The sequence below is a fragment of the Anastrepha obliqua genome, chromosome 2 (assembly GCF_027943255.1).
Source record: "Anastrepha obliqua isolate idAnaObli1 chromosome 2, idAnaObli1_1.0, whole genome shotgun sequence".
NCBI lineage: Eukaryota > Metazoa > Arthropoda > Insecta > Diptera > Tephritidae > Anastrepha > Anastrepha obliqua.
This window is the reverse complement of record NC_072893.1, coordinates 27,734,580-27,760,211: the sequence shown is the minus strand read 5'-3', so window position 1 is coordinate 27,760,211 and position 25,632 is coordinate 27,734,580. Positions and strand designations below refer to the sequence as shown.

Here is a 25,632-nt window from a genome sequence, read left to right as displayed (position 1 = left end):
TTATGGACTGGAGGTATCATTGGACCGTACTTCTTCCAAGATGCTGCGAATCTTAACGTAACTGTGAATGGTGAGCGCTACCGTGAAATGATACCCAACTTTTTTTGCCCAAAATGCAAGAGCTTGACTTGCATGACATGTGCTTTCAGCAAGACGGTGCCACATGCCACACAGCACGCGTAACAATGGACTTTTTGAGAGGCGAGTTCGGTGAACATTTTATTTCTCGTTCGGGACCTGTCAATTGGCCAGCCAGATCGTCCGATATAACGCCTTTAGATTATTTTTTGTGGGGCTATGTTTGAAAAACTTTCCGATAGCTCTTAAAAAATCAACCTTTATAAAGTGTGATTGCATTATATTTGGCTGGAAAATCACAACCAGCGATTGTTCGTGAGCTCGACCACCTTAAGTAAATAAAGTTTTTGGTCAACAAAAGACTGTAACGTCAGATGAAATGATTCACAAAGTAAAGAAGTAACTTGAGCGAAATCCCCAACGAAATGCTAATCAAATGGCTAAATAACCGAAAATATTTGACCATAGCATCCGCCGCATACTGGAAAATTATCTCAAAGTCAAGCCTTAGAAGATAAAAAAGGCGCATAATCTCACATCAGAGCAACAACAAGCCAGACTTGAAAGACCGAAGGAGTTGCTTTGCTTGACCGAAAGCGGTCAATTTCCGAAAATTGTGTTTTCTGAGGAGAAAATTTAAAAAATTGAGCAATTCGTAAACTCCCAAAACGATGTTCATATGAGAATTTAAGTCATTGATTGGCCACCAGGAGGCAGCACCCGCCACAGGTAATGATTTGGGCCGCTGTAATCGCAGATGGAATGGGCCTGTGTAACCGCACCTGGCGTCATGGTAAATGCGAAATATTAGCGGGAAAGTATTCTGGATGTTGAGGCGGTGGGCAGACAAACATTTTGGTGGCAGACAAAGGACGTTTTTACAGGACTAGGCACCGTCTCACAAAGCTCGAGAGAACCAAGAATAGCTAAAAAGCAACGTTCCGAACTTCATAACGTCCACACAATGGCTCTCAAATGCATTAGACGCGAGTCCGATGGATTATTCTCTATGGGCCATTTTGGAGAGCAAAGTCCGAACTAAAAGACTCACCAGTCTCGAGGCGCTGAAAAAAGCCATTGTCTGCGAGTGAGCCAAAATATCTGCAAGTCACATTTGGGCAGCTTACCATTCGTTTCTGGACCGTCGCAAGGCCATAGTCAAGGCAAAAGGCGGTCATACCGAGCAAAAGTAAATTGATTCTTAATTTTGTATTAATTTCACACATTTTTTACTTTAAATTGAATAAAAGTTATTTCCAAACTAAATTTATGGCCTTTTTAATTGGTTACACTTCAAATGCCGGACCCTGTATTATTGAAAACCGGCCTACCAAAATCTCAATTATCTTGTCTTAATTAGTAGCTGCTGACCAACTAGTCATTTTGTTTTTGGGGACTCAGCCCCCAGGGTTAAAAATGCCTCGACACTTACAGCGACCCTCGTCTATTGCGTCGAGTCGTGTGGCCACTAAACCAATCCCTCCTCCTCTTTTGGCGAGACTCCCTTTCCGGGACTACCTTCTGCATTGCTTTGGGAAGGCCCAAAACGGCAACCATGAAATTGACCCGTTCCAGTGGGCCACGTCTTTGTCCAACCATGCTTGTAGTCAGCTTCATGCAGCTTTGTCTTGTTATGTTCTCTAACTGTGGGGTTTCGTTTTGTTGTACTGCATCGAGGTCTATCTTTCTTCTGCGTAATACGCCTTCAACGTGTCTTTTAACCACATTTCAGTTATCCTCGCGATCAAACATCTCAAAGCATCCCTTTCCACGAGCATCTGTCGCAACGAGTGTTCGACCTCAACGCTCGGTGCTTCGCAGTATATGCACCTGGGGTCGTTTACCTCACTCAATCGGTAAAGGTATTTCCGGAAGTATCCGTGACCCGAGAGGAACTGAGTTATGAAATAGCCCACTTCCACGAAGTTCCTTTGTTTATAACATTCACTCGATTCAGTGTCCCATTGGATTTGCCACCATATCTATCCCTCTATCATATCTAGTTGATTCTGGCGAAGAACCAGAGTTTTGTAGGCAATAAAATATATGGCATGTAATCAATTAGTTATAAAATTTACCGACGACTCACTTCTTATTGTTATACCTACAGTGCAACACTAAAACCAAAAACAAGGTTCCGCCAAAGGAAAGTGGCAAAGAGACAGGCAAAAAAACTCGGGTGTGAATTAGTTAGAGGGCTAAAATGTTCTAAAGAAATTATTCTAGCAGTATTCCACAGAGGCTTGGCTTGCTGAACATATTATATTTTTTAGTTCAGTTGCAAGGATTTTTTTTAATTTCAAGAATATGCAGTTTCTTCGTAAGAAGAAGTATAAACTTCGATCCTACCTGAAACGAAGAAAAACCAGATTTAAACTTTAAAAACGTTGTATGACAGATTTTGAGGACCTTTGCTCCAATGCGAGATAAAGGAAATGGTAACGATGACAGATATCATTACTTGGTCTCCTTTACCGCATTTATTCCTATGGTGGAGCCCTGATATTTAGTACAAAATTTAGATTTCCTTGTAAGTTGTTATTATTTTCGTACTTTCCTCCCCCCCCCCCCCCCCCCCAAAATCCTATTTAAAAATGAAGTCACTTTATATTCGAGTAACAAATCACTTCCTCAATCTATTGAACTTATAAAAATCACGTTTAGCCCAAACTTTAAGCAAAAAAAAATGTATCCGCACTTCATCAGCAACAATCACCTCCAACTCCTGAGCCATGGAATACCAGAACTGCCATGGTTACCGGCGTTGCGTGAACTGACTAACAACGTAACAACCACTTAAGACGCACCTGCCACTTAGACTTTGGCGGTCCTTTTGCTGCCCTCTCTTTATTTACAACTTCCTGCTTATTTATCTAAGACGCTGCTTACCGCCTTGCTTTTCTGCTGCCTTACACATTTTTCACTTTTCCACCATTTATTGTACTTGATTTTTTTTTCTTTGCGCCCACTTCATTTTTTCCCCGTTTTTTTCTTGCTGCCGACCTTTTCCCTCTGTGTCTGACGACTTCCGCCTTTTAACTTTTGGCTTTCTGTGTGCTGCTTTGTGTTTTCCTACTGGTTCTCTGACTTGCCGCTGACTTCGCTTTAAGCTTCCGGCATCCATTAAACTTCATTAAAAATTTAATATTCTTCTTTCACGTTCATTATTATTTTTATGTACGAAATATTTTTTCTTTCGTGCTTCTTTATTGAATCTTTTCATCATATACAGCTAAATACATATATACTTATGCATGTATGTGTATGTGTATGTGTATGAATATCCATATACTCAAACATGTTTTCCACGGCAGCCTCGTCGCTGCTTGGCCATTTCGTGCCTGCGTCAAACCACTTTTTATGTTTTTTCCTCTTTCACCTTGGCGGGTAAGGCGGCAAATCGCTGGCATTTTCGAGTGGTTGTTGCGGGGAAAATTGTGCCACTCTGCGCGTGCAACTCACCTGTTTCAATTTCACTTCTTTTTTTTATGCACTTCATTGTATGGAAATTTGGGTGCTTCTTGTGTTGCAACTTTCTTGGCTGATTTCGTGCTCATTTTAACTTACGATTGAAATTTAGTATTTCTTATTGTTTGTTTACTTTTGCTTGTTTATTTGTTTGGCTGATTTGGGCTTGTTAACTAAAAGTTGGGGCGATAATTTGTGATTCAAAGTTTTTTAATGGAGTCTTGCACATTTTTTATTTCTGTTCATTTTGGAAGTAATGAGCATCTTACAGGCTTACAAGTGTGAAGAGAGTCAGGTGATTGGTGAAATTTGACCACAACTTTCGTTGTGGTTCTTGGAGTGTTTTTTTTTTTCATTATAGATAAGAACTAAAGAGTAGGGTTTTGAATTTAAATATATGTATGCACCCCTAGGTCGAACATAAGGCCTTAACAAACAATCCAAAAATATTATATGTAGATTTGTTTAAAGCTTGGAATTTCACTTGCCGCCAAGAGCGACCTGCTTGTAGCGCTCCTGCTTCGACTAGCCGCCTCCACGTGTACAATGATCTGCCACATATACGACTTCCTTGCCGTTGCCGGTCTAAAGCTACTTTGGTGATGTCTCCATTGGGTTTCCGTAGATTATGGCCAATCCATTTCCGACGGCGAATTTCAAGGTGGACAGGCGTTTGTTTTGTAAAACCCCAGAGATTGTTCTTAGAGACAATGTTAGGCCAAAAAAGGGCTCCTATGAAGGCGCTGTTGATAAAACCTTTTAGGTCATATATCAGGTCAGTCCATAAGTTCGTGCGTATTTTACCCATAATTTCACTTTTGTACGACTTTTGCATACAAAAAATTATTCGCAGAATATAACGGAACTATGTATTTATATTTTCTTTGCTATATTGTGCACTCAACAAGTGATTTTAATCGTGGATAGAAGCACGTGTTGTTAAAAAATAAAATGGAATGGAGGATGCCCCGTGCGCTGGTCGTCCTGCAGTCTGTAACTTCGATTCCTTGCTCAAACTCGTGGAAGCTGAGCCAAATTTAACAGTCGATATGATAGCTCAGAGGTTAAATTCATCGCATGGAACAGTTCACAGCCACCTGGTTCAGTTGGGAAAGGTCTCAAAGCTGGGAAAATAGGGTCCGCATAGACTTTCCGTCGCCGACCTTCAACAGAGAGTGAACGTGTGTTCTCAGCTGCTGCAACGGCTTGAAAATTAAAGTTTTTTTAACCGTATCGTTACTGGTTATGAAAAATAGCCAATAGTTAGATAAAGATGAAACACCAGAACCGATCCCTAGAGATGGCCCAAGAAGATTCTTCTGTATATTTGGTGGGATATGGCCGGTATTGTTTATTATGAACTTCTGGAACCAAACCAGACGATAACTGCTGATTATTATTTCCATCAGCTATCAAACCTGAATGAGGCACTTAACAAAAATCGACCGTCTTTAGTGAATAGACGCAAAGTTTTGTTTCACCACGACAACGCAAGACCTCATACCGCAAGGCAAACATTAGGCAAGCTGAACCAGCTCGGATGGGAGCTAATGCCGCAACCACCATACTCTCCGGATATTGCACCTTGTGCTTATCACCTTTTCCGTGGACTTCAATCCCATATGAGTAACAAGAATTACTCCTCAAAAGAAACTATAAAAAGGCATATCGAAGCGTATTTTGGCTCCAAGGACAAAAAATTATTGAGCAGGAAATTAAAATTTGCCCAAACGTTGGGAAGACATTGTAAATAATGAAAGAAAATATATTATTGATTAATAAATACTTTAAACATTTTTTTCATTAATTTTAAAACCACTTTAAAAAACGCACGATCTTATGGACTGACCTGATATTATATATCACACTCAGACGCGTTTGAAGTCTCGCATCCGTATAAGGCAACTGACTTGGCATTGGACTCGAATATTCTGTGTTTCGTGCGCTTAGATATATGTGATGCCCTTCACACCTTGTCCAACATGCCAAACACTGCACGGCCTTTTGATATTCGGCTACGTTTATCAGCTGCCGAGCCGCCATCTTCATTGTTGACACTCCCGAGAGAACAAAATTCTTCTACTTCATCAATCTTTGTACCGCATATTTATAAAGGTTGGTTGGGCGATGTGAATTTTTAGACATTCCTGAGCTGCAAATGCGCTTACCGCTTCCAGTTTTATAATTTCTTTCATACTCGGAATACTCATACGAGTATTTTAATTGTCTAAAATAACTGCTTTTTCTGACCAGTATTCTCTGAAGATTTTACACCTCCCTTTTATAAGATCCAGACTTGATTCAGCTGCCTTCTTTTAAAAACCATATCATGCTTATATACTTAAGGGGCCGTAACAACCCGTTACCAAGCTAAAGCCCGCCAAATAATGTCTCGCTAGGTGTCTCTGTTTCCCGCACACTTTTTCCAGTTTGTTAAGCCAAGGAAGCCAGGACATCTTCAATTTGGTCATTCCTCCTGACACAAGGACGACCTCTTCGTCGTCGTCCGCCAATTAGCACCTCAAACAGCTTCTTCACCGGAGTAGCTCCTTCCTTACAGACTACATGACCCAGCTACCGCTGCAGGATGAATCGTTTGACTATATCAATACCCTCGTAAAGCTCATACAGCTCGTGGTTCATTCGAAAGCGGTTATTTACTCGAGCAGCGCCAAAGATCTTGAGAAATACTTTCCTCACGAAAACTTCAAGAGCGCCTGCATCTGATTGTTTGACTGTCCAGGTTTCAGCGCCATAGGGAAGTACCGGGAAGATGAGCGTCTTGTAGAGTGTCGTTTTCGTTCGTCGAGGGATGACTTTAGTACTCATTTGCGCGCTTATCCCATAGTAACACCTGTTAGCAAGACTTATCCTTCCCTTGATTTCAAGTAATAGTAGTAGCGTGGTTGCTAGTAATAGCGGAACCAAGATATATGAAGTCCTTGATCACAGTTGTTAACTTTGATCTATTATTTCAGATGCCGCGACTCCCTGCAGGACGCCAGCATATACTTGATTTTGCCCTCGTTTACCACCAGACTCCTCTTCAATAGCCGTAACCATATCGTCCTACTATTTATCACATTAATAGGGAGAGATTCACAAAATACTCATTTATTTATTTTTCCGTCCGTTGAACTTCGGGGAATCTTAGCCATTTTATTAATCGAAGAAGAAGAACTAATTAATTTAAAAATTCTGCATAAAGCATTTGCCTGTACTTTTGTAGTTCTTCTTCCTGATTGGCGCGATAACTGCTTAAGCGATTTTGACCGAGTACAACAAAGCGCGCCAGTACTTTCTTTCTCGTGCTAACAGCGCCATTTGGACACATCAAGTGAATTCAAATACTTCTCCACCTGATTTTTCCAATGCAAAGAATCCAAGACGCTGCTACCACCAGCTGTTACCAAATCAAATATATTACTTTCAGAGCTCGCGCGTTTTTATCCATTCGGATGATGTGACCTAACCAACGGACGCGTTAGATCTTTATTCCCTGCAATATGTCGAAAAGCTCGTACAGTTAATTGTTTCATCGCCTGCGATATTCGCCGTTGCCAACGAGCAAAAGTGCAAAATTCTTGCGCAGAATCTTTCTCTCAAACACTCCAAGCGTCGCTTTATCGGATGTTGTCATCGTCCAAGCTTCTGCGCCATACGTTAGGACGGGCATGATGAGAGTCTTGTAGAGTGTTAATTTCGTTCGTCAAGAGAGGACTTTACTACTCAATTGCCTACTTCGTCCAAAGTAGTATTTGTTGACAAGAGAGATTCTACGTTGGATTTCAAGGCTGACATTGTTATCGGCGTTAATGCGGGTTTCTAAATAAACGAAGTCTTTTACAACCTTGAAATCATAACTGCCACTAGTGACATGGATGCTGATACGCGAGTGCGCCGACTGTTTATCTGATGACAAGTGGTACTGCGCTTTGTCCTCGCTCACCATCACACCCATTCGCTTTACTTCGTTATCCAGCTTAGTTAGCCTTCTGAACAATTACTACTCTGTCCCACCCTTTTGGAAAGATGGGCTTTCACTGCTCTCATACCGGATCTGCGTCAGGTGTCAATAGATTATGTTGAAATTTCAAAGTGCAAGTATGAGAAATTTTGTACTTTGACTGGTCCTATCTGAGTTAAATGATATTTCTAATTGGGTTCCTTCCCTGTATAGTGGAGCTGTTCGAAGCCTATTATTTGATTATTTGTACTGCTTTCTGAAATATTTTCTTTTATATGTTAACTCCACATTGTTGATAATGCGTAAAAACAATCCATTAGCTAAAACAAACAAGAAAAAAAGTGCGTGTAACGGAGTACAAATAACAAAAGTGAAACTTTCAAGGCAGGCAAAGGAAGAGGGGGAGACCCGAAAGAGAATGATAGAGAGAGAGAGAAAAATAATATATATCTAAATAAATTCACAACATTTGCTGAGAATACAAATAGACAAAATTTACAAAAAACGGAGAAGGGTCGACCGGTGTAGGTAAACGCTGGACACACACCGTGGCAACAACGCGCACTACTCCGAGTGTTTATCACCCGCACAAACGCAGCGATTCCAGGACCGCAGCAACGGCACAAATTACCGCAAGGCAATACCAATAAATCCGACGCCGGAATGGATAGCACTTCATAGTACGCACAAGCACTAGCCAGGAAACGAAAAAAAGCGCCAAAAAGTAGGCACAAAAAAAAAACGCCAAAAAACTTGGGACCAAAACACGCCCCAAACAATAGGCTCGAAGGAAATATAACGCCAAAAAGTAGGCATCCAAAATATATTTCCTACAAATTTGCACCAACAAGCAAGCGCCAAAAAGTAGGCAGTTTTATTTCTCACTATAAATTAGCAAGCACAAGGAAAAACTCAGGAAAAATAGCCTAAAGTTGTAGAGTACCTTCACTTCACTTTCAAACTTCGTTCGAATTCTTTAAATATATTTTTAATAGGCCGCGGTAGCCGCACAATTTGGTGGTGCGTTACCATTCGGAATTCACAGAGAGGTCGTAGTTTCGAATCTCGGTGAAAGCAAAATTAATACAAAAAAAACATTTTTCTAATAGCGGTCGCCCCTCGGCAGGCAATGGCAAACCTCCGAGTGTATTTCTGCCATGAAAAAGCTCCTCATAAAAAATATCTGCCGTTCGGAGTCGGCTTGAAACTGTAGGTCCCTCCAACATCAAGACGCACACCACAAATAGGAGGAGGAGCTCGGCCAAACACTTAACAGAAATGTACGCGCCAATTATTTATTTACTTATTTAAATGAACTCAAACTTAAATTATTTAAACCATTTCAATGTCAATGCCATTGTTGTCAAATAAACACTTTAATTTCAATGACAAAATTCTTTTTCTTTTTTTTTTTGAAACCCAAAACATAAAGGCACACGCCAAATACATTTTTTCTGTCATATGATACCTCACTCCAAAGCAAAACCATAGCTTACTGTCAAGTAAGTCAGCCTAAGCAAAATTTAAGTCAGCCTAAGCAAAATTTTATTGTATAGTATTTTTTTGAATTTATAATTTTATTACTGATTTTTACTTGTAACAATGTTTAGTTGTAATTATATATTTTATAGATGAGAAGACAAAAAAAAAGTATAAAATAAAGCCATTCTATCAGAAGGCGGGCAATTCAGTCTTAGCCTGGTAGTTGGAAGGCAGTCATTTGTCCTAACTAAATAAAAAAAAAAAATCTTTTATTTAAAAGGAACCTTTAGTCGGCAGGTTTGCTCTAAAGCTCTTCCCCGATAATAAAGACTTTTCAAAGTGTATCTAAGATATATGTGAGGTATAGCTCCCTCTCTCCTTTTCCTCTACGTTATATCTTTTTTCTCTCTCGCGGAACGAAAATGTCACAAACGTTGCATGGCCTTGAAATTTTACTCTCCATTCTCGCTCGTCCATCGACGCCTAAGAAGTTTCCCTTCAAAAATTAGTTGCTTGCTCTCCCACAATATTTCGGTCCCACACCGTTTACGAGGAATTGCGACGATATGCGGCTTGGTAGAAATTCAAATAAATATTTGTTAAACTTGGACTCCAAAAAGTACTGGGGATTATCACCCTTTATCAATATTAAACTGTTAGTCAATTAGTCCTACAGCCATCAGCTTTTATTTTTTATAGAACAAAGCAAGCAAACCTTCTTGGATATCAAGACTTAAATGGAATTATTTCTAAACCAAGCTGTTCAGGTAACCTCCAGCAACCGGTTATCACTTAATAATGCATTCTGCATCAAATCATGCGAAATTAATTAAGTCTACAATTAAAATTCCGGAAAACATAATAATCAAATATTAATAAACTGATTGTCAACGCTTCACTGCTTTCTGTACGAGGAAGCAACACAGGAAGTAACACTGCCCTTTCAACCACGCAACTGCCACAACAATGAAACGGTTACGCCTATGTGGATATGTATTTAACACACATCCACTCCCACTGCTCCCCCATGAAGTACCGCAAACACTTGGGTGCATCCCTATTAATCCGCTTTCGAATGCCTGTTTGAAAACTTCAACTTTCATTGGCATTCGTGCGGGTGGTGGGGGGTAAGCAATTTTCCAAATGCATTTTCTGCAAATCAGCAAGTGCTTAGCGCCTAACAAAAACAACAACAATGCTTTGCATATGCACGCATCTACTCATACGCATCGTTGTGTCTATGCATTCAGCTACTACAAAATAATTACAACTACGCTAATGATTACTTGAAGTGATTAAATACAATACAACATGAAGTGGCTCGCTTTGCTTTGCGCTTGTTGTTGCTAAGTGTTGTTGCACTGCTGCATTACTGCTTTGCATGTTCGGCAAGTGAGTGCACATTGACAGCGTGGCAAGTGGCAAATGGCAAGATGACCGTGTAATGCGTGAAGTTGCCACAACCCACCGAAGGTACTAGAAAATGCAAAGATGCAACGCAATGCAGCTCAACTTAAGTGCTTTGTATGGCGACGCTCCCAATCTCCAAAATGGACAGCCCTCATCGAGGCGAGTAGTTATGGAGTGAAATAGCGAAGCCACTATAGCCATTGTGTGTGAGGAGGGGGAAGGCACTAATACACCTATACATTTAAGCATTAGCGCAGCCAGTGTATTACTCAGCTCGTGCATAGTTACATAGCAATTCATTAGCTGTTGTTGCTGTTTGTGGGATTATGCATTTCCGGTCGAATGAGCACACCTATGCACGCATACTCATACACATCTCTACATGCATATGTGTGTATTAATCTCACGGATACCTGTAAAGGGTCATGCACTTTGTAACACTGGAAATGGAAATGAATGAAAATGCGTTGCAAGTTGGGTTAGGTTAGGTTAAATGGCTGCCCTTGCTTGGGGCCTACTTGGACAAATATTCAAAATTCGTCTCTTGTGATGCCATACAGGGGAAAGGAGAAGGAAAAGGAGCCTTGGGATTAGGGGATGATGACCATGCACTTACTACGTCGCCGACGGTGGCTGACTTACGTTCGTAATTAGCCGAATCAAGCTACTGATGAACTTCACCAGATGTATGATATTTAAACCCGCTATATCCGCAGGTGTAGCGAAAAAATGAGAACCCAGATGTCTAACCCTTTGCCAGAGAAGAGCAGGGCAGCTGAGAAAAAGGTGTTGAGTTGATTCGACCTCGTCCTCAAGACAGTTTCTGCAGAACGGGCTTGAGGCAATCCCAAGTCTCACCGCATGGACACGTAACGGATAATTTCCGGTAAAGACACCCACCAAACTCGAGACCTGCTGCTTTGTTAGTTCCCTCGAGTGTCCCCGATCTACCCGTGGCCAGAAAGATCTCGCGACCTTGCACATTTACGAACTAGCCCAGCTCTCGCTAAGTTGACTCGAGGCCCATCTTTCCAGGAGCAAATCACAGGTTCTTAAGGGAACCCCAATCCTCTAATTTTGCGACGAAATCGTCTCTAAAGTTCCTAGTATAGGCAGCTGATCAGCCCCGCAGCTTCCCTCTATGCCGCTGTGACCGGGAACCCAAAGTAGCCTGATATCGAAGTATTCGGATGCAATTGAGAGAGAAGCCAGACATTCCCCGACCAATCTCGAACGCACAAACAACGAGCCCAAGGCCCTAATTGCCGCTTGGCTGTCGGAGTAAATATTTCCTTACCGTTAAGGAATTACCCAAGTGAGCAACCAATCCACTGCTTCCTTAATTGCGGCCACCTCCGCTGGAAAAACACTATAGTGGTACGGAAGCCTGAATTTGAACTTGATGGGGAGCTCCTCACAGAATACTCTCCCACCAACCCTTCCGTCCAACTTCGAGCCATCCGTGAACATGTTGGGTTAGCTGCATTGGAATCTTTTCTATAAACTGGACATACATTTAACGTAACTGAGGGATTTTGAATAAGCAAGGCTATCTGAAGGCCTCTTTTTCCGTCGGTTCTTCCGTAGCACCATATGTATTACTGAGCGCTGAAGCGGCGGAATAACAGGGCTTTGTGATTCAGATTATCTCTTGAGAGATTTCTAGCCAGCTCAACATTCCAGCGTTGAGCCATCAGGCTGCTTTGACGGATTGGATTGCACTATACAACTTTTATCTGTTTTGTAAGGAAAAATTTCCTTGATCACAAAAAAACCAAGTTTTGAGTTCGCTGTAAAAGAATAACTCGCACGAGACCTGGCAGCTGACAGAAAAAGCTGGCACAACGGGTGCTTCACGTAGAGTGACTCACTTGTAAGGCCCAAAAGATAATGTGAGTGAGTTGCAGCGTGATAAACATTCGGGAGTGCGTAGGTTCGAGTCTTCGTGCAAGAAACACCAAAAGTTTTTTCCAACAGCGGTCGCCCATCGGCAGGCAATGACAAACCTCCGACTGTATTTCTGCCATGAAAAAGTTCCTCATAAAAAACTTAGTTGCCATTCGGAGTCGGCTTAAAACTGTAGGTCCCGCTATTTGCGGAAAAACATCAAGACACACATCGCAAAAATGAGAAAGAGCTCAGAGCCAAACACCCAAAAAGGGTGTAAGCACCAATTGAATATATAAAAATGAAGTATTTTTATTTTAAATGCATCAACAATTGATCTTAATCGGAACTTCGGGACACAGAGAAATCTTTGAGTGGCTATCTGAGCAGTATCCACTGTTTTTGGCACCTAAAGACGACCTGATACCCACAGCTTCATTTGGAAGGAAATTTGATGTCAGATTTCCATTGCGTGAGCAATGGAGCAATCCAAAATGCATGCAGGGAGGTTTGACGGATATTTTCTTTACCGATGGGTCCAAGAATGAAATAGGGTCTGAAGCCGGATGGTACTTAAACGATAGTAATAAGTATCACTATGATATGTTGGAAATGGCAACTGTTTTCCAAACAGAAGTTTTTTCCATCCTGAAAGTAGCCGAATGGATAATCGAGAGGAGATGGAGCGGGAAATAGATTGAAGTTTTCAGTTATAGGCAGACTGCACTGAAGGCCCTGGAGAACGCGAAGCAAACCTCAAAGATTGTTCAAGAATGTTAGAAGAAGCTTAATTCTGTCGCAAGACAAAACAGGCTTGTACTTATATGGGTTCCAGGACACTCCGGTGTTCAAGGAAACGAAACTGCCGATGAATTGGCCAACCGTGGATCAGCGGTGTCCCCACAGGGGCCAGAGCCAATAATCGGAATCAGTTCAGCAGGAATCAAGAACTGGATCAGCGATTATGTAGGCAATCTATATAAAGAGCGATCGATGGTCCGGTCTAGAACGCTGCAGAACTGCAAAGTGTTTTGTGACAAGATCGAACAGAAAACTGTCAAACTTTCTACTAAAACTTAGAAGGAAAGACGTTCGGTGGATGGACGGTATCATTAAAGGACGCAACCCGTGGGGTCAGCATATGACCACCATTGGAATCATAGAGGACCAAATATGTTTGTCATGCTTGGAGGAGGCGTTGAGCACTTGCTCTGTGAGTGTCCTGCCTTTGCTGGAGCACGGCTACGTAATTTGGGTTCCGATGTCCTGAGAATGAGTAATATTCGTTGTCTAAAACTGGAGGATATTTACAGATTTGCCAAAGAATCTGGAAAATTCTCACAGTACTAACTATCTCTATCTCTGCCTCTATTCTTTCCTATCTCTTTCTCTGATACTTTTCTCCTTCCCTCCTTGACTATCTACCCCCTTTCCAGAGCTTTAAATATAATGGGCTTTTTAGCCTGAGTGTTTTGGGAGCCACCAATTCTCCAATTCTCAAGCCACAAAACGAATAACCCTTTAAGTGAATTCCACTGCAGTGTGCAATTTCTCCAACAACACCACATGAGACACAACATGCAAAATACATTGGCGATCTTATCATTATCTTGTAGCTACATAAAATAAAATTAATTAAAATTAGCCAGCAACAGCTTGCGTCCAGTTCATCAGAGCTCTAAACGAATAAGCCGGCTGTGAGGAAGAGTGCAGCACAGACGAGAGCTTAGTCGAATGTTGTTAATTAATTACAAATGCACAGCTGCCGAACGCACTTTCGCAGGCAAAGCAGGCGAATACAATGGGAATTCTAATGGAAATTACTTTAGTGCAAAAGTGCATAAAATTATTTGTTATCCCTTTGACGAACTTTTAGTTGGTCACACTTCGATATGAACTAATGCCAACCACTCAAGCCGTTGGTCAACACCTGCAGTTGCTCTCCACACAAACCTAATACTCAAAATGTATTAAGTGCAGTATTAACAATGTGGCTGGGATACATTTTGCTTGCTTAGCATTTCCAGAGATTACTTTTCTTCCTTAATCAAGAATTTTCAAAATAAGCGCATAATTTAAGAGCTTAGCATTTGTGCATTAAGAACGATTTGTAATCCGTAGGCAACTGCCTTTTGCGGACTAAAAGGATTTCTTAATTTTTTTTTTATTTATTTGTAATTTTTTTTTTCAAACGATTTGACATGCAAAGGATGCGCGTAACTGTCGCTGACCCTAGTAATCCTTTTGTAAATATGCAAAAGTTCGGAAGTAGCGAGTAGAAAGGGTTTAGATTTGATTATAACCAGCATCCAATTTAAATTCATTTGTTGGCAACTTTTTGTAACAAATCCCATAGTAAATAAATAAAAGAAGGGTCTCTAGTCGGCCAAAAGCAAAAAGTACGCCACCGCCAGCCATCGCCACTTCAAAAAAAAAAAACAAAAAGTTCAAAAATGCAAATCTGTGAAGGCGAAAAAGCTTATTTGCCAGCGAATCCTTGGGCATTATCTGCCACTTTGCACAGCATTTAAAATGTCACTCGGCATTTGCAGAGACATTAAAAATGGTGGCCTGCAAAGGCACAAATAAAAAACACCAAAAACAGCAAAAAAAAATACTCGCTTGACGCACCGACATTGCTTAATGAGCAAATTGTCAAACGCCACGAATAATCTACTTCACAACCGTCAACCCTCCACCACTTACTTAAGGGCATGCGCATCCCCCCAAATTAAAAAGAAACTTCCATATAAATACATCAAGAAAAGAAAATCATTCAAGTCCTTTTTTTTTGTTTCAGTTGGAATGGGCAGGTACTTTGTGGAGCTCAAAATAAACAGCTACGGTGATTTAATTTTCTGTTTAGTGATTTTCTTCGCTTTCACTTCGTCTACTGCCCACTGCTCAGTCCAAATCAATGAGCCGGTCCGCTTTTTTTCCTTTCTTTTCTACAGTTGCTTAATTTCAATCGCCATTCTCGTCACCCTCCATTTGAGTTTGAAAGAAATTGAAAGCAAAAAACTCAATTTACGCAGGCAAGCAGCCTAGCAGTCACATTGAGCGGCAGGCCATGATGGATTGGCTACAAAAAGCCGATAGGCAACGATCTGGAGATGTTGTAGTTCATGCGCCAAGAACAAGTCAGCAACCAGTTCCACAGTGAATGCAATTAGTTTAACGACATAAGTAATAGAATATACATATGTACATACAGTGCGTTACAAAATTATGGCACAGGGACTTATTGATAAGTTTTGAAAATTTTTTGTTTTCTATTTAATTTGAATAATTTGTTATGAAAGCAAAATACAAAAATCACATAAATCCAAGTTTCAAACTTCGGGCAGGTATAAACAAAATAAAAACATTTTCATCAAAATTTAAAAAATTTGCCCAAAAAACAAAATCTAAATAAAAATTGAAATTTTGATGATAAAAAATGAAAAACAAAAAATGTCTAAGACAAAAACTTAAATTTTTACGAAAATTTTTTGGCTTTTTTTAAACTTGCCCGAAGTTAAGAAAAACAAAAATTATTTCTACACAAAAATTTGAAATTTTGATGAAACTTTTTTGATCTTTTTTAAACTTGGCCAGAAAATTTTCTAAAAAAAAAATTAAATTTTTTAGTTGATAAAAAATGAAAAAAAATTATTTCTACAAAACAAATTTGAAATTTTGATGAAACTTTTTTGATCTTTTTTTAAACTTGACCTAAAACTCTTTCTAAAAAAATTAAAATTTGGTTGATAAAAAATACAAAAAACAAAAATTATTTCTATTAAAAAATTTGAAATGTTGATGAAACTTTTATGATCTTTTTTTAAACTTGGCCGAAAAAATTTTCTAAAAACAACTGAAATTTGGTTGATAAAAAATGAAAAAAAAAATTTTATACACAAAAATTTTGAAGTTTTGATGAAACTATTTTGATTTTGTTTTTAACTCGGCCGAAAAATTTTTTTTTAAAAACATTGAAATTTGGTTGATAAAAAATTAAAAAAAAAAATTATTTTTACTAAAAAATTTGAAATGTTGATGAAACTTTTTTGAACCTTTTTTTAACAACCGAAAAAAATTTCTAAAAAAAATGGAAATTTGGTTGATAAAAAATGAAAAAAATGTTTATACAAAAAACATTGAAATTGTGATGGAACTTCTTTGATCTTTTTTTAAACTTGACCGAAAAAATTTTCTATAAAACATTGAAATTTGGTTGATAAAAAATTTATAAAAAAATTATTTCTACAAAAAAATTTGAATTTTTGATGAATCTTTTTCGACTTTTTTTTAACTTGGCCGAAAAAATTTTCTAAAACAAAATTGGAATTTGGTTGATAAAAAATGAAAAAAAAATTATTTCTACAACAAAAATTTTAAATTTTGATGAAACTTTTTTGATCTTTTTTTTAACTTGGCCGAAAAAAATTTCTAAAAAAAATTTAAATTTTTTAGTTGATAAAAAATGAAAAAAAAAATTATTTCTACTAAAAAATTTTAAATTTTGATGAAACCTTTTTGAAATTTTGAAATTTGGTTGATAAAAAATGAAAAGAAAAATTTTGTATACAAAAACAATTTAAAATTTTGATGAAGCGTTTTTTGATCTTTTTTTAAACTTGGCCGAAGTTAATAAAATTTTTACGAATATTTTTAGTGTGAACTATATTGTCATAAAATATTACTAAATTGAAATAGAAAACAAATAAATGGTCAAACCTTGTTTTTTTAATTTTTTTTCTTTCAAGTTTTTACCATCAAAGTTGCAATTTAATTTTTTAGACAAAAAAATTCAAAAAAAACTTAAATTGAAAAGAATTAAATTTAAAAAAAATTTGTTTTTTTTTTGAAAAAAGGTTTAAACATAAAATTGAAATTTGTTTAAAAAACTTTTTTTTTTGTTTAATTTAAATTTGTTTTTTAAGAATTTCTTTTCTTCAAAATTAAAATTTGTTTTTAAGAAATTCTTTTTTTTTTAAATAACAAATAATTAAAATTTGTTTTTAACAAATTTTTGTTTTTAAAAACAACAAAAATTTTTTTTTAAAAAACATTTTTAACTTTTTTTTAACCTCGGGCAAGTTTAAACAAAAAAAAAATTTATATTAAATAAAATTAAATTAAAAACAAAATTTCTTTTTTTGAAAAAAGGTTTAAACATGAATAAAAAAATGAAATTTGTTTTAAAAATTTTTTTTTTATTTAATTTAAACTTGTTTTTTAAGAATTTTTTTTTTCAAAATTAAAATTTGTTTTTTAAGAAATTCTTTTTTTTTTAAATTTAATTAAATTAAATTAAAATTTGTTTTTAAGAAATTTTAGTTTTTAAACATAACAAAAATATTTTTTTAAAAAACAATTTTAACTTTTTTTTAACCTTAGGCAAGTTTAAACAAAAAAACATTAAAAAACAAAAAAAAATTATATTAAAAAAAAATGTATTTAAAAAAGTTTAAACATAAATTAAAAATTGAAATTTGTTTAAAAAAAATTTTTTTTTTTTTGTTTAATTAAAATATTTTTTTAAGAATTTTTTTTTTTCAAAATTAAAATTTGTTTTTTAAGAAATTGTTTTTTTAAATAACAAAAAATTTAAATTTGGTTTTTAAGAATTTTTTTTTTTCAAAAAAAGCAAATTTCAATTTTTGATTTTTAATTAAACTTGCTCATAGTTAAAAACAGCGGCTTAAGAAGGAAGTATTTCGGTGACTCTGCGACATCAATTGGAAGCATTCACCACTGACTTACTCGATTTAGAAATCCACAGCATGAAAATTAGAAATTATATTTGACAAAGTGCATTGAGTTGAAAGGAAACCATATTGAAAAATAAAACGTTTGTTGCTAATTTTGCGATTTTTCGACCACGCTCCTTTAATAGTGAAACAAACTACTGAATAAATATAAAATATTATTTATTAGAATTAGGAGGTAATGAAGAAAAAAATTTCACAAACTTTTTTAATCATTAACATCCTAAGGCGAAGCGAAACTTGGGCCACTTGGATGGTGGAGACCCAAAAAAGAAACTGGAAAATATTTTCGCACAGGGTATAACCAAATGAGCGAATCTATGTCTATTGATCTTAGCCTCGCCTTTATGTCCAGTATACCATAAAGAGGAAAATGCAGGGCATGTTTTTCTGGATGCCCACGATTTGCGGCTATCAGAGGTAATTTAGCTACACTATCGGAAGATCCGAGAGTACCAGAAAACATAGTCGACATCACGATATCTCCAAAGCTCGCAGACGTGTGCAAGGTCAGCGGCAGGTAAACAGATGAGACTTGACAAAGAAACGGGCCCTTAAGTCGAAGTGTGACAAACATGTTGTGAGAGGATGGACAGCCCAATCCGACGATTCACATAAGAGTTGTTGTTGTTGTTGAAGTGGTTGAGTATTTCTATTGAAATAATACTAATTAGCGACTTTAAATAATGGTTGAACTGGAAGGGAGTCGGTAATTGACGGTAGGAAGTTTAGTTCGGGTTAAAGTCCCACACTGACCGAGTAAAGGCTCTCGATGCTTCCTTCTCGTAAAAAAAAAATTTTGAAGAAGTTTTAACAGCTTTGAGATTTTTCAATGTTGAAAATTTCGGAACAGAATTTTTTAAAGTAAAATATGTAAAATAAAAATGAATAAGTAAAATTCTTAATACTTTGAGATAAAATATACTTTTTAAATAAAATTTTCGAGAAAAAATTATTTGTTTTTTCACAACTTTGAGGAATAAGTTTATATTTGAAAAACACCCATCTTCAAATTTTGTTCTAATTTTTGTTTTTCGATTTTTGTACGCTACCATTTTGCTAGAGCAATACTTTGCACGATTTGAATATAATTTAATAAAAAACATTTTGCGAATACAAATAGGCAAAATTTACAAAACACTGAGAAGGGTCGACCGGTGTAGGTAAACGCCGAACACAAGCCGTGGCAACAACGCGCACTACTCTAAGCGTTTATCACCTGCACAAACGCAGCCATTCCAGGACCGCAGCAACGGCACAAAGTACCGCAAAGCAATACCAATAAATCCGACGCCGGAATGGATAGCACTTTATAGTACGCACAAGCACTAGCCAGGAAACGGAAATAAGCGTCAAAAAGTAGGCACCAAAAAAAAAAGCCAACACATTGGGACCAAAATATGCACCAAACAGTAGTCACCAGGGAAATATAACGCCAAAAAGTAGGCACCGAAAATATATTTTCTACAAGCTTGCACTAACAAACAAGCGCCAAAAAGTAGGCAGTGTTATTTCTCACTAGAAATTAGCAACCACAAGAAAAAACTCAGGAAAACTAGCCTAAAGTGTATCTAAGATATATATAAGGTATAGCTCTCTCTCTCCTTTTCCTTTACGTTATATCTTTTTTCTCTCTCGCGGAACGAAAATGCCCAAAACGTTGCATGGCCTTGAAACTTTACACTCCATTCTTGCTCGTCCATTGACGCCTAAGAAGTTTCACTTCAAAAATAGATAAAAATCCGAGAGGGGTGTTTTTCAAAAATGATAAGAAAAAAATTACCCAAAAATGTTGAACAAAAATTTATAAATTTTCCCCCAAAAGAAATTTTTTCTTACACATATTTTATCCTGAAAAATGTATAAAAATATTAAAAAGAAGCAAAGATTTTTCACCACCAGCCATAAACCAAAATTTTCAATACTGAGTAGAACTCAAAACTATGTTTAAATTTTTTTCTGAAACCTTTCTTATATTCAAGCCTTACGATAAACGCAGAAGAAGAATAATTAGAAGAATTGTTAGCAGTTGTTGTTCTAGCAGCATTAATATTCCTGGAGGGACAGTCCTTGGCTGGATATAAATCTGGGTCGTTCCGGTAACGTAGAACCGACTGCCGTAGGAACGAATTGTTCCAGTCTCATGGATCACTCAAATACAATTTGTTCCCCGCTTTTCGAAATCACCACCATCAGTCAGTAAATGCCACCATGGAGTGCAATAAATCGCTTAACGCTTAAGCAGCATGGAAAAATATTCAAATCTACTTCCAAATCGGGATTATTGAATAGAAATTTTGACCGAAAGGAAACAAGGAACGGGGCCTGCGGTACATAAGCTTCGGCGAGAAATTCGTGAGATTTACTAGTGGAAAATACGCTAGGGCCCCATGATCATACGGTGTGTACCGACGAAAGTTGTGGAGAGGGAGAAAATTAATGCAGGAACTTCAATTTCAACAGCAACTCAACATTTCATGCTCCAGCCAGGTGGGAATTAGGAAAGAGTTCGGATTGTGAACTTAAAGTTTTAGTATTTGGTTCTTCTCTTAGTTGGTTCCATAAACCATTTATTAAGAAACTAATGCATGAAGATTTAATGCGCTTTAAAAATAGTTTAAATAAATAGTTAAAAACACATAGGACTTCAGGTTGAAAGAGAATATCGCTTAAGTTAATTGATCCAAATTTTAATTAATTCCATAAAAAACTGCTTCTCAGCCACAACGAAAAAAAATTGTAATTTTCCTTCCCCCCTCAAAACAGCAACATTCCCATCTGGCTCACTTCTCAGTACGCCTTAGTGTATTAAATACCTAAAATTCAAATTATTTAACAAAAAAATATATTTATCGCTATTCACAGTTATTCACACGTCATTCTAAATATTCATCCACCAATATTCATTTTTCTTTCAACCTACCACGTCCACTGCGCCCGACGAAGCGCAAATCATTGAATTTGGCCACTTGATTTTTCATTACGGCCGTACAATTCCGCAACTCCGCACAGAAGTTCTCGTCGTTCCCCGCACGTATTGTCACAATTGTGCCATCCATCACCTCGCCCAGAGCGAGTACTTTAAAGGCAATTGGTAGCGTTTTATTCGAGCGCCAATGTGTGGGTAATGTTGTGCATACCTGCGGAAATAATGAGAAAATGAAAGGAATTAAATCAATTTTTGTATTTTGCAAACAACAAAAAATTTCTATTATCAAACAAATAATTGGTGTTAATCAATTTGAATTAAGGCTTGTGAAAAGTCTTCACTTGAGTGTGGTACATCGATTTTTTCAATAGTTCTATATAGTCTCAGATGTTTTTTTTTTGTTTTATTCGACTACATAAAACTCAGTTGTATTGAAAGCTTTTGCCTTGTCGCAGATTCCTATTTAGAGCAGCCCCACGATAAAAAGGATGGCATCACCTGAGTTGTGACAAATTTTGGGTTAAATGGAAATCCCTTCGTCCATGCCGCCAGTCTAGCCATTTGCTTGTAATCGGAATAAGTCAACAGATTTGTCGACCAATCAACCTCACCTCATTATTTATTTCACTACTCTAGGGGTTCACTGCTTGGTAGCCAGCGTTTGAAGAAATAGTATACAGCAGCAAACTGGAAGGCTACAATGGCCAGCCCATGCACATCGCAGGAGCGTTATAACTATGGATAACTTCACTGATGGCTCAGGACTAAATAGTAAAATCGGAAATGGCATTTACTCAGAAGTGCTACAGCAATAAAATTTGGAGCTCTTCCGACTACTTCAAGCCCGGCATTAGATGCTCTGGTTAGTCTACCACCACTTGATGGTTTCATCCAAGAAGAGGCCTTGAAGGTCATCTGCAGGCTGAAACACAATGGGAATTCCTACGGCCACTATCCGGTATTAGACATAAGAGAAGGCACGGACTTCGATCCAACCATCCTCTCGATGCCTCTTGACCCCATGTCATCAGGAGTCGTACTTGAAAAGAGTGCTGACAGTGATGACAATATGCTGATGCTGACAGAAGCTCAATTGTGGGCAAACACCGTTTTCGCATTTTCAAGGATGGCTCCGAGACCAGGCACAGTTCCGGCTCTGGTGCCTGCGTGGAATGTAGCGGAACAAAACTCCATTTTGCTCTTGGAATGTATACATCTGTGTTGCCCCTCGTGTCCGGCTGACTGTCGCAGATCCTCCTGCCATTAAGCAGACGAGACATAAGCGAAGCACATGGAAAAAGCAGGCATCTCAGACAGTGCACTCTACCCAGCATATGTTGAGACGGATGAGACGGCGGACCACTTTCTGTGCGTCTGCCTGACCTCCACTCTAATCAGGCTTGAGGCCTTTAGCACTGATGTCTTGTTGTTATTGTTGTTGTAGCAGTATAAACATTCCCCATACTTGCATTCGGGGAATGCTGCTGGAGTGACAGTCATTGACCGGATATAAATCCAGGTCGTTTCGGTAACGTAGAACCGTCTGTCGTGGAAACGTCTGATGACTTAAGAGCGACCCCCTTGACTCCGTGGCGCCACAAGATCTACTCAGATTCGAGGTCGTGTACAAATAGTTGGATCAAACATAAACATCATGAGTCCGGGTCGTGATTGAATGTTAGTTTCTATCTGTACGTCGCCAGAGTTAGTCTCGAGTCTCATAATTGCTCTCGAAGGTCGTGGCTTGTGCCACCGGCCTCTGGCTATTTGGAAGGCATTCCTTGAGACTATGAGTATTCTCCCATGAATATTGTAGAAGCTGTAGAGATGAGGAAAAGGAAGTAACAGTAGAGCACTTCCTTTGCAATTGTCCAGCCTTAGCTAAAATCAGAGCAATTTGTCTAGGTAAATACTTTCTTAATTCTCTTACAGAGCTGTCTGGCGCGGGGATTAGACCAATCCTGTGCTTCATAAGAGCCTCAAAATGGTTTCATGAAAGTAAATAAACAAGGCTCTCGTGTCGCACAGTGGTATCACAACGGACCTATAAGGTCTAAGTGAGTTGGTCATACGGACCGACTCCCACCATAACCTAACCTAACCTAACCTAACCTCATAATTGCTGTTACAAAGTAGTTTATACAGGGTGGGCACATATCGTTTGCTTTTTGAACTACCTATTTTTTTGAGAATGGTAACACAAATGACATGTCAAATGTGTTCATAATTTAATTAAAGGTTTGACATTTACGAAATGGGACGCTATACGCTTGAACAAAATTGGGAAATATTGAAAACCTATTTCCAAAGTGGTGAGTCTTCTACTCAAACTGTGAGAAATTTGAAATAAAAATTCCAAAAAAAAGATTTGCCAACAAGACAGTTTGTGGATCAATTTGTTAATCGTGTTCGTGAAAGTGGATCGTTAATGGATAAAACAACACAAGGGCGTGCTCCTACAGTGCGTACACCCGAAAACATTGCTGCTGTAGCCGAAAATGTGCATGAACATCCAACAACCTCAACTCGTCATCGTTCTCAAGAATTGAACATTTTACGCACTTCTTTGAGGAGAATTTTGCATAAAGACCTCGGTATGAAGGCTTACAAAGCTCAATTGGTGCAAGAACTGACGCCTAATGACCATCCAATGCGTTTTCGGTTCGCTCAATGGGCAGAAAATCGTTTGACCGAAGATGAGCATTTTTACCGAAAAATCATGTTTTCTGATGAAGCTCATTTTCACATCGGTGGCTATGTCAATAAGCAAAATTGTCGGATTTGGGGCTCAGAAAATCCACACGTTACTGTAGAGAAGCAAATGCATCCACAACGGAGTCACTGTTTGGTGCGGTTTTTGGTCTGGCGGAATCATCGGGCCATTTTTTTCGAAAATGAGCGAGGAGCCGCGGTTACAGTAAATGGCGAATATTGCCGTGACATGCTCAACGAGTTTTTGTTTCCAAAAATTGAAAAGGTTGACATGGACGACATTTGGTTTCAACACGACGGTGCAATTTGTCACATCCGGAGACGATTGATGCTTTAAAACACGAAATCGAAGTTGCCATTCATGAAATTGGAGCCCAAACAATCGAAAATGTGCTTAAAAATTGGGTTGATCGAATGGCCTACTGTAAAGCCAGTCGTGGCAGTCATTTGAACAATATTATTTTTCATTCATAAATTACAATATTCAATCTTCAAAATAAAAAAATGTTTGAAAAAATTTTGATTCGTTTTTTTTATAGCCGATTCAAAAAGCAAATTTTACATGGCCCACCCTTTATTATTCTGATCTGTTTCCCACGCGTTGATGCGTAACACTTGGGCCCGAGTGTCGTCGAGCTAAATGGCACGGCAAGGGGTTAACCTTGTAAAATTTAGTTTAGCACTGAAAAATTGTTTTTTTAATTCCATATACTGCTGTAACAAAGCTTACCACATGCGGAGAGCCGGTCTTCACCAATTCTCCCGGATGCTCGGCCAACAACACATCCACAGTTCGTTCAATGAGGTTTTCAGGTGTAAGGTATGGACTTGTGTCCACCACTTTTTTGTTATTACTACTCGCATTGTTGTTATTAACACTACTATTATTGTTGTTGTTATTGTTATTTGTGTTATTTGCACTAGCATTGCGTTTCGACGGCGCACCACTGTTGGCGGGCGGTGGCTGCTGATGATTTGTGGTTGAACTCACTTCACTTGAGATGTGCATTTTTGCCAACTAATTTACTACACCCGTTATTATATTTTTCTCAAAACACATGCATTGAATTTTCACGCACTCATCTGTGCCTCTTTCAGCTGCCTTTATTAAGAGATGTAAGGATGTGTGAGTTAAAAGATTGGCGCGAATAAACTTTGAACTTCAATTTGGGCAATGAGGCGAATTTCCGCACTTCATTTGAATACCAAGTAGGGGATATATGTAAGTATGTCACACACATACATATGTACATACATACATGCAAGACATATGTGAACGGCGGCAAGTCATGCGTGGGTGTGTGTGTGTGTGAGTATGCCAATATGGGCGTGTGTGTGCGTGTGCTCTGAAGTGTGTGTGGCCACAGCTATCAAAGCGTGTGAAAGTAGAGGAGGAACCTGTTGAATATTTAGCAAATTTGCAAGTCGGAAACGGAAGTGAACTTTCAACAATTTCAAATGCTCAGAAGTGTACGTGTAAGTGCCAGCAAAGTGGGCGTGCGTAGGGCGGCATTTTTGGCGCTTTCAAAGGATTACACTTGCCCCCGCACTTTTCTCTCTCTTCATGCAAGTAATTTGTATCACTGCCTGCCGCGTAAAAGGGTAGAAAAAATGCAGAACAAATGTGGAAAACCATCAAAGATTTCAGATCAAAGTATTGTCACATGCTCACGCACACACACACGCACACACACTCGCATACGCGCTGAGAAAAGTGGAAAAACAGTTATCCTTTGATCTTCGCGCTTTTGCCGCTTGTCGCAATACACAAATTGAGCGCACCAATTTTTTCACCACAAACATGACGTGACTTTTCACTGCAACTACAATAACATCAAAAAAAAAGAAATCGCAATCCACAATACGCGTTTGTTGTTTTCTGTTGTCTTTTTTTTTTTGTTTTGTTACTTTGATTTCGGTGTTACTCTCGACATTCTTTTGTTGCA

General features: G+C 38.2%; 1 protein-coding gene across 1 annotated transcript in view; it reads right to left on the bottom strand.

Annotated features, from left to right (window-relative positions):
* The window catches only part of LOC129238046 (segmentation protein Runt), a 115,369-nt gene extending 90,655 nt beyond the window's left edge, over positions 1–24,714 (bottom strand). The window contains exons 1-2 of the mRNA XM_054873087.1: positions 24,417–24,714; positions 20,969–21,185 (exon numbers count right to left, since the gene is read on the bottom strand). Of these exons, the coding sequence (XP_054729062.1) occupies positions 20,969–21,185; positions 24,417–24,695 (496 nt within the window). The 5' untranslated portion in view covers positions 24,696–24,714. The remainder of the gene's footprint in view (positions 1–20,968; positions 21,186–24,416) is intronic.
* Between the last annotated feature and the right edge of the window lie 918 nt (positions 24,715–25,632).